Raw genomic sequence first — 7,500 nt, forward strand, 5'->3', positions numbered from 1 at the left:
CTACAATCCAGACACTAGTTATTTAAACGAAAAGTTAATAAAGGGGAACTAAATAAGCGTCATAGGGACTTAAATTAAACACCCGCATATAAGAACACTTTTTTCAGGTTTAAGGCTCATCACGTTGTTATTTGAGGGGTGCTTACTGAGAAATCAGCCTGAAAGTGTTCTTAAAATGTTCTTAAAATGGTTTCAGAAATACTTCAAATTACATATTACCAGAGGTTTAATTAACATACAATGCTGTTTTGTAATAGATTTTATAGTTAACTGTTTGTAAAGGTCCTGAACACCATAGTACTTTGATATACCTTAAGTTACTGTACTGTACTATTTCCTTATCCTAATACCCTTTCCCAAAATCAGCATACAATGACAATGAATTTGTGCAGAGATTTTCAAACTACCAGTAGCAAAGACCACTCCCAACTCCCAAAGTCTGCACAAAGGTATTTTATTAAAGGGAGCAATGCACATAACTCCAAAAAGGTTGGTTGCATCAGAGGCTACAAGTCAGCAAATGTGCAAGGCCAGTTAGAGTACACACTCTGAGCATGTATCAGTTGTTCCTTCCAAGAAAAAAGTCTGGGGTAAACAAGGTATATTTTTGGAAACTTGGGAATGCCCTGTCAGTTACCCTCACAGTTCTTTAGCTATCTTCACAAGAAAGTACATATATATTGAATTCATTTTTTTTCCACTAATAACAGCTAATGTTTCTCTGATTCATGTCATAAGTATGTCCTACTGGTCACTATGGTAACTTGCTCTCTTCCTGAGCACAAACTGACCCCAGGGAAAACTTCTTGGCCCTTCAAGCTCATGTTGCAAAATGCACTTCCTAGTTCTCGTCCATTTTTCATAAAGCCTAAAGTGCCTTTGTCCACATCAAGAAGAATTCCTATCATATCCCAAGTGTGGTAGCTCTCATTGCGGAGACCTTCAAGGGCTTCCCAAATGGGAACTTCAAATGTAAGGAATCCAATTTGATTGTATGCCCAGCCAATTCTTCTACCAATTGCAGGCATTGTTTTATATGATCTTGCTCTCTTAAAATCAGCTGTTACAAGACAAACAGCGACCTGTCCTCTGCAGTGGTTAAAGTAAAACACCCACTCATGTTTTCCACTGGTGTAACCATGGCCGTCAGGTGTAAGAATTAAAGTTGTGCTGTAGCCATTACCTAAAGAAACAAAGATTTAAATTGGAACATCCTATGACTTGATCTTTCCTGATTGGTGAGATACATTATATGCTACTACTACAATCCTCTGCAACGCTTTTTTCTGGCAGATTCTTACGATTGTATTTTTACGTAACTTTTGTGACCCCTGAGATAACAAAAACATTGGAACTGAGCTTGTGTTTATGGACTGAGATCAATAATCAATTTTTGTTATTTTTAAACAACCAAAAAATCAATTCTTCTTTTTCTTTGGATTTCAAAACTACTATAAACCCTAAGAAACCACAGTTTTAAGCCTTGATTTAAAAAAGACACCTGTTTATTTTAACTGGAATTTTCTAATTTAACGGTCCACCATTGCTAACTTTAATTAAGTTCTTGAGAGAGCTGCATCGAGTAGAAAATGACATGTAAAGGCTCACTAGTTTAAGAATGCAATGAGTGTGTATGCCACAGAATTAATATGCAGCATGGGAGTTTTGAGCTTTCAGAGTTTTAAACTCACATTTTGCATATATAATGAGCTGCATTCACACACTGAAATTTGTTAGCTAGTGAGCATTTGATGTCACTTTTCCCTGGATCCAACACTCTGAGGTCCAATCCGTCAGTTTTGAATGTGAGTAATGGTGGACCATAAAATCCAAAACTTACACTCAAAGTAAACGGCCTTTGGATAAAAATCAAAGGTCAGAGTTTTGCCAATCAGATGTTAAGCAAATACATTTTCAAAAATCTGAAGAAAAAAAATTATTGGGTATCCTGTGACCAAAAATGTTTCTTCTGTGAGCTTCTCCAGTTCTTTCTCTGAAAATATGTGATTACTTTAAGTCCCACTTGGTATTAAAAGAAAACTACAAGAACGAATCAAACCTGTAAAAGTGATGGTTTCGTTGTTGTTTGAGAAAACGACTTCATCTGAACTGCAGCTTGGATCAAAAGCTGCAGGTTCGTCATACTTTCTCAACCAATCGATCAGCTTTCTTGGGAGCGGTAGCCTCCGCAGAAGCTTTCTACTTCCTACCGTGCGAATTATCACACGACGACACTTCTCTTGGAGACTTTCACAACTCTGGAGCATTCACAAAATCCTAAAGTACCTGAAAGGAGCACTCTTATTTCCCTACGGCTTGGTATCCTCTCGTCAGACTGCCTGGTCCCCCAGCATAGCTTTAAAAACAAGATGGCGGACAAATCTCCGTTGCTTGATCTGATTGTTTTAGTTACCCGAAGACATAGCAAAATGGACTTTGCTAATTTTCCTCAACGTGTTTGAAATTGAAATGTCATCTCGAAAACTTCGTCGTGTCCATGGGATACGCACTGAAATCGTGAACAGACTTGCAAAGCACGGGATTCATACCTGCAAGGTATACATGTGGTAAATAGACCATTTTACAGTTGTGGCTAAGTTACCAGGCCTAACAATGGAAGCGAGGCTGCCGGTAACCCTGTTTTGATACAAACCTTCATGCTTTTGTAATGTTAATATGGACTAATTAGCGTTACAACAACACAATTTACATGATAAAAGCAGTGAGGTCTGTATCAATGCAAGGTCACCGGCAGCCTCGCAGCCATTCATAGGCTTGGTCACTGAGCAAACAACTGTAAAATGGCCTATTGATAAAAATAATGAAAATAGAAAACATGGCAGTTTGTAAAAGAAACTCCGCTTTTGGTTCACTGGAATGCTACTATAAGAATCTTATGCCAAGACGACAACAAACACAATAATGATGATGATGATGATGATGATGATGACGACGCTTATGGTGATGATGATGGTTGTAGAATACGGGAAGTTATTTAGGTCATTGCTATAGAACAAGAAACCATGCTCGATTGAACTTAACCTGGTGTAATATAATGTAAATATAATTATAAGACTAGCTCTTTGGCAGGTACAAACACAGGTCACAGGTCTTTGTTTTACCAATACAGAAAGTATCCTAAACATCCATTGAAGCTAACCTTAGGTCTAATTAGCCCAACACAAAAGGTTTTAGGCCTTATGTTAGCATTTGTAAACAGTTAGGGTTGTTAAGTTCTGTATTGGTGAAACAATGACCTGTGACCTGTGACCTATGTTTTGTACCTGCCCCTAGTTCTTAGCCAATGAGAAGGCTGAAACTATTTAATAATTTCTCTCCCAATATTGAATCTCTTTCTAATGCCAGATAATTTTACATTTCAATGGAAATCCAGTTGGGAGTGAAAATGTCAACAGCCAATGCTGTGACAGACTCATTGTTTACAGCATAGGAAGATTAGGGAACTTGTCTTAGTGTGCAATTAGTGCTTGGTATTTTGGTCGGATTTTTAAACTCATTTGATAAGGAGAATCATGACTGGATCTCTGCTAAAGTTGTTTGGGTATGTGTTTGGCCAATCTACTAAAAGGTTAAATATTTGTTATGAAATATAAGGAAAGATATTCACAAAGGACTTCTCTCGATGCTTCACGTGAGAGTCTTGATCCATTCTCTCAACAAATGAAGAAGCTATCCACAATTTGATGTCTCCTCTGTTCTGTGACAATGCTGATATTAATGATGATGATGAGTTTTATGCTGTAGTTGATTCAAATAGGATGTACTTCAGCAAAATGTCCTGGAGCTTCTGAAATTTACTGGAACAAATTACCAGGAGGTAATAGATATTCAGAGAGCTGTGAGTCAGTCTATCATTCCAAAAGTGAAAACAGTAAGTGATAAACAATAAAATATAATATTTGTTATTGACTGTGAAATATTCATAAATATTATTAGAGTATACCATAAATCTATTCTTCCCTTCTATGTTTATATGACTGCTCATTTGCTTGTTAATTTAATCTCTTTCTTTCTCTTGTCTATCCATCCACCAGTATTCACCAATCCCTTTGCTCATTAGCTCATTTCGATTGACTTTAAAAAATTGACATCTTAGTCACCAGTCATTTAGTTTAATTCCTTTTTCTCATCCTTCCATTCATTTCCTTTGTTCCATCATTTGGGTCGTTCATTCAGTGCTATTCACTGCACAGCCACAATCTGAAACTACCGGTTTGTGAAAATGGAAGACTGCTCAAGGCAGTCAGAGAGGTTTTAAAGTGGGGGTTAAATTTATGTGGTTTCTGGGTAAGAGAGAACTAGGAACTGTTCTACAAGTAGATGGGTTATTGTTCCTTATCCATAAATTGTGATAGCATGGATGCTAAAATAGTTGTTCTGAAAACAAAAATCAGGACTAAACTTTGTCATAAGAAAATCAAGATTTTTTTTTTACAAAATTTTATATTTTAATTTAATATGCTATCCCAACACATGGTTCTTTCATTATCTCAAGGTATCTCATGTCTTTTTGACAACCTTTTTCAGGCCTACTCTCTATTTAAAAAGTCAGGGAATCAGCAATCTTTCTTCCCAACAACACTTCTTGATCTGGATAAGAATCTTCATGGTGGGCTGGCTTGTGGTACAATCACTGAGGTGGGCTGAGCACCAAAATAACGCGTTTCTTACTACGTGTACATCAAAGCCATTAATTTTCTCAAAGAGAGAAGTGTTCAGTGAAATAGTTTATTCACAACTGATTTTCTTTTAAAGGCAGTGGCTATTCGTACGAGACCTGCACACCCACCTATGTTTGCTATTCATAGGGGCGTCTTCTTAAAATGATTCTTACAAGTGCTAACCCTAACCTTGCACGAGTATTATTGAACACTCCCATATTAATAGGTCGGTGTAGGGGTCCCGTATTAATAGCCATCAAGGGAGTTGGGAGAATTCTCAACAGTTATGCAAACCCTTGACTGCGTCTTGGGTTTGCATAGCCGTCTCGAATCCTACCAACTCCCCACGTGTTCAGATGAGGCTATGTAAACACAGAAAAAATCCTCTATTGCTTAACTATGAAATTTCCATGCTATTATAATAAAATTATTATTGACTCTTCTCAAGTGAGGCCTTGCGTTTCTGTATTTAGAGTGTGATGCATGCCGTCCCTTTTCTGAACTATAATATGATTATTTTAAATCTCACACAAGGAAAGAGGGTAAATCTCTGACCAGAGTGGAAATAGAACCTATGACCTATGCAGGTCACAGGTCACAGGTCAGTACACATGTCACTGTGCTACAGAAAAAGAAACAACGGCGATTGTCTCCTAGCCCTAATCACTCTACAAACATGTTGTGTCGGGTCTCGGGAAAACGTTTGGCTTAGTTGTTCATAAGTAGGAATATCTAGCCAGGAATGTCTAGTCTTTACCTGTGGAATGTGACCTGCGTTTTAGTCCCACCTGCTACGAGGGGAGATAGGAATCGTATAAAACACATGTGCATTTTGTGATTTATGGGCATAAATGGTGTTTTGAAAGTTCTCAAAATTGCGCAAACCATGGGCGAGTGCAATTTGAGAACTTTCAAAACATCACAAGTGATCGTAAATCACAAAATGCATGAGCAATTTCACACAGTTTATTTATTATATATTCAGCAAAATTACTCCATTGCTATGTTTCCATGACAGCATTCGTGATTGACCAATCAGAAATGTGATATTCCGTTGAGAGATATGATCAAGTAAGGTCTAATACCAGTCTGAATAGTTGATATGCTGGATGCTGTCTTACTCTCGCCATGCCTTAAGATTGCAGGGCCAGCAGGTTGTGGAAAGACTCAGTTTTGCATCATGCTCAGTGTACTGGCAGCAGTGCCTCAAGATGCAGGAGGATTGGATGCAAATGTCATTTATATTGATACTGAAGCAGCTTTTAGTGCATCAAGGTAGGGTACTACTAATTATGCAAAAGGTTTGTCTGGGTTAATGTCTGGTCTTGTAATGCACAGGTTGTCCAAAGGAGGCCACTGGTCCCTGTCTGTTGATAGCTGAATCCTGTTGGAATGAGTGCTGTGCACCTTAGGGCTGATTTACACGATACGATTTTGTCGCATGCGACAAGCTCACGACAGGCCTACGACATGACTTACGATTGTCGCAGCGTTTTAAAACATGTTTTAAAATGCTACAACATTTTTTCTGACGTACACAACAATCGTAAATCATGTCGTGGGCTTGTCGTAAGCCGTAGTCGCATGGGACAAAGTCGTACCGTGTAAATCGGCCCTTAGGGAGACAAGCTGGCATACTGGTAGTTGTCATGCCTCCAACCTTTGCTATTGTATTTGGGCTGACAGTCTTAACCTGATTCCATGTTTTTCTTCAGGTACTTCCGTTTTCACCCTTATCACAATCAACCCTTAGTTAATTACATCTGGCTGCGACATTATTCTCCAAAACTAGACAAGGACGGTATGGTGTCTGGCAGCAGCGCATAATAAGCTTTTTGGTGGTAGTGAAGTGGGTCAGCATGGTCATCGGGTCATATTGATTTGTCGTTGGTCGGTGTATTTATAGTGAGAAGATCGATGACATTTTTCATATTGTTCACAAAAATACTACCAATAGAAGTTAATTGAAAACCATCAATCAACATCCATTGAATTTGCCTTGTTTTAGGTTGGTAGAAATGGCATCCAATCGGTTCCCAGATATTTTCAAGTCGAAAGAGTCGTTGATTCAGCTGTCAAAGCGAGTGCACGTTTATTGGGAATCAACTTGCAGCTCATTATGGGAAAGGTATAAAGGCACAAAGTAATATATTGAAGATGAGCCTCTTTCTATACAAAGAGCCCCATTGATAAATTATCATAAAGCAAACAGAGCTTTAATTGACAATGCATACAATCAGTGTAAAGTGCAGACTGCAGACCAGGGGTAAAATGCATGCTACGGGGAAAAATCCCAAACCCATCACTAATACTAATGCTTACGATAACCTTAGAACTACTTACCCCAACGGTTACGTTGTTTTCGCAATCTGCATTATACCCTGCATTTTACACGGACCTCAAGAGACGTTTCCCGAGATATAGATTCAAGAAAATAGTAAGTGAATTTTTATTCCAAATCTTCCAAAAACAAGACAATTATGCTGATATAGATACGTTAATAGATGAGAGAAATAGAAATTATCTGAATCTACCTCATCTTACCCTATTATCAATATCTTATCTTTGTCCTCTAGCTTGTGTGTAACGTAAATATTAACGATTTAGGTGACATGTCTTCATGTTATGTTGTCTGATTAGCCTTGCTATTTGCAGGTAGTCTGTGTTTGTAACTTTGTAACTTTATCAATGCTTTCGTCCACAGGTTACAATCACTTGAGGAAGATGTCATTTCTAAAGGCGTAGGACTTATTGTGCTGGACTCCGTAGCCTCTCTTGTCCGAAAGGAATTTGACAGCAGGGTCTCCAGAAACATGAA

General features: G+C 38.1%; 2 protein-coding genes across 2 annotated transcripts in view; one reads left to right on the forward strand and one right to left on the reverse strand.

The window, feature by feature from the left end:
- Positions 1 to 2,334, reverse strand: part of LOC138027177 (uncharacterized) — a 3,508-nt gene extending 1,174 nt beyond the window's left edge. Inside the window, exons 1-2 of the mRNA XM_068874711.1 lie at positions 2,060 to 2,334; positions 1 to 1,183 (exon numbers count right to left, since the gene is read on the reverse strand). The exon at positions 1 to 1,183 is cut by the window's left edge and continues 1,174 nt beyond it. Of these exons, the coding sequence (XP_068730812.1) occupies positions 732 to 1,183; positions 2,060 to 2,267 (660 nt within the window). The 5' untranslated portion in view covers positions 2,268 to 2,334 and the 3' untranslated portion in view covers positions 1 to 731. The remainder of the gene's footprint in view (positions 1,184 to 2,059) is intronic.
- A 13-nt stretch (positions 2,335 to 2,347) lies between these two features.
- Positions 2,348 to 7,500, forward strand: part of LOC138027175 (DNA repair protein RAD51 homolog 2-like) — a 13,579-nt gene continuing 8,426 nt past the window's right edge. The window contains exons 1-6 of the mRNA XM_068874709.1: positions 2,348 to 2,556; positions 3,779 to 3,892; positions 4,549 to 4,659; positions 5,821 to 5,957; positions 6,691 to 6,810; positions 7,387 to 7,500. The exon at positions 7,387 to 7,500 is cut by the window's right edge and continues 42 nt beyond it. Coding sequence (XP_068730810.1) covers positions 2,470 to 2,556; positions 3,779 to 3,892; positions 4,549 to 4,659; positions 5,821 to 5,957; positions 6,691 to 6,810; positions 7,387 to 7,500 — 683 coding nt within the window. The 5' untranslated portion in view covers positions 2,348 to 2,469. The remainder of the gene's footprint in view (positions 2,557 to 3,778; positions 3,893 to 4,548; positions 4,660 to 5,820; positions 5,958 to 6,690; positions 6,811 to 7,386) is intronic.

The sequence above is a fragment of the Montipora capricornis genome, chromosome 12, assembly GCF_036669925.1.
Source record: "Montipora capricornis isolate CH-2021 chromosome 12, ASM3666992v2, whole genome shotgun sequence".
In the NCBI taxonomy this organism is placed as follows: Eukaryota; Metazoa; Cnidaria; class Anthozoa; order Scleractinia; family Acroporidae; genus Montipora; species Montipora capricornis.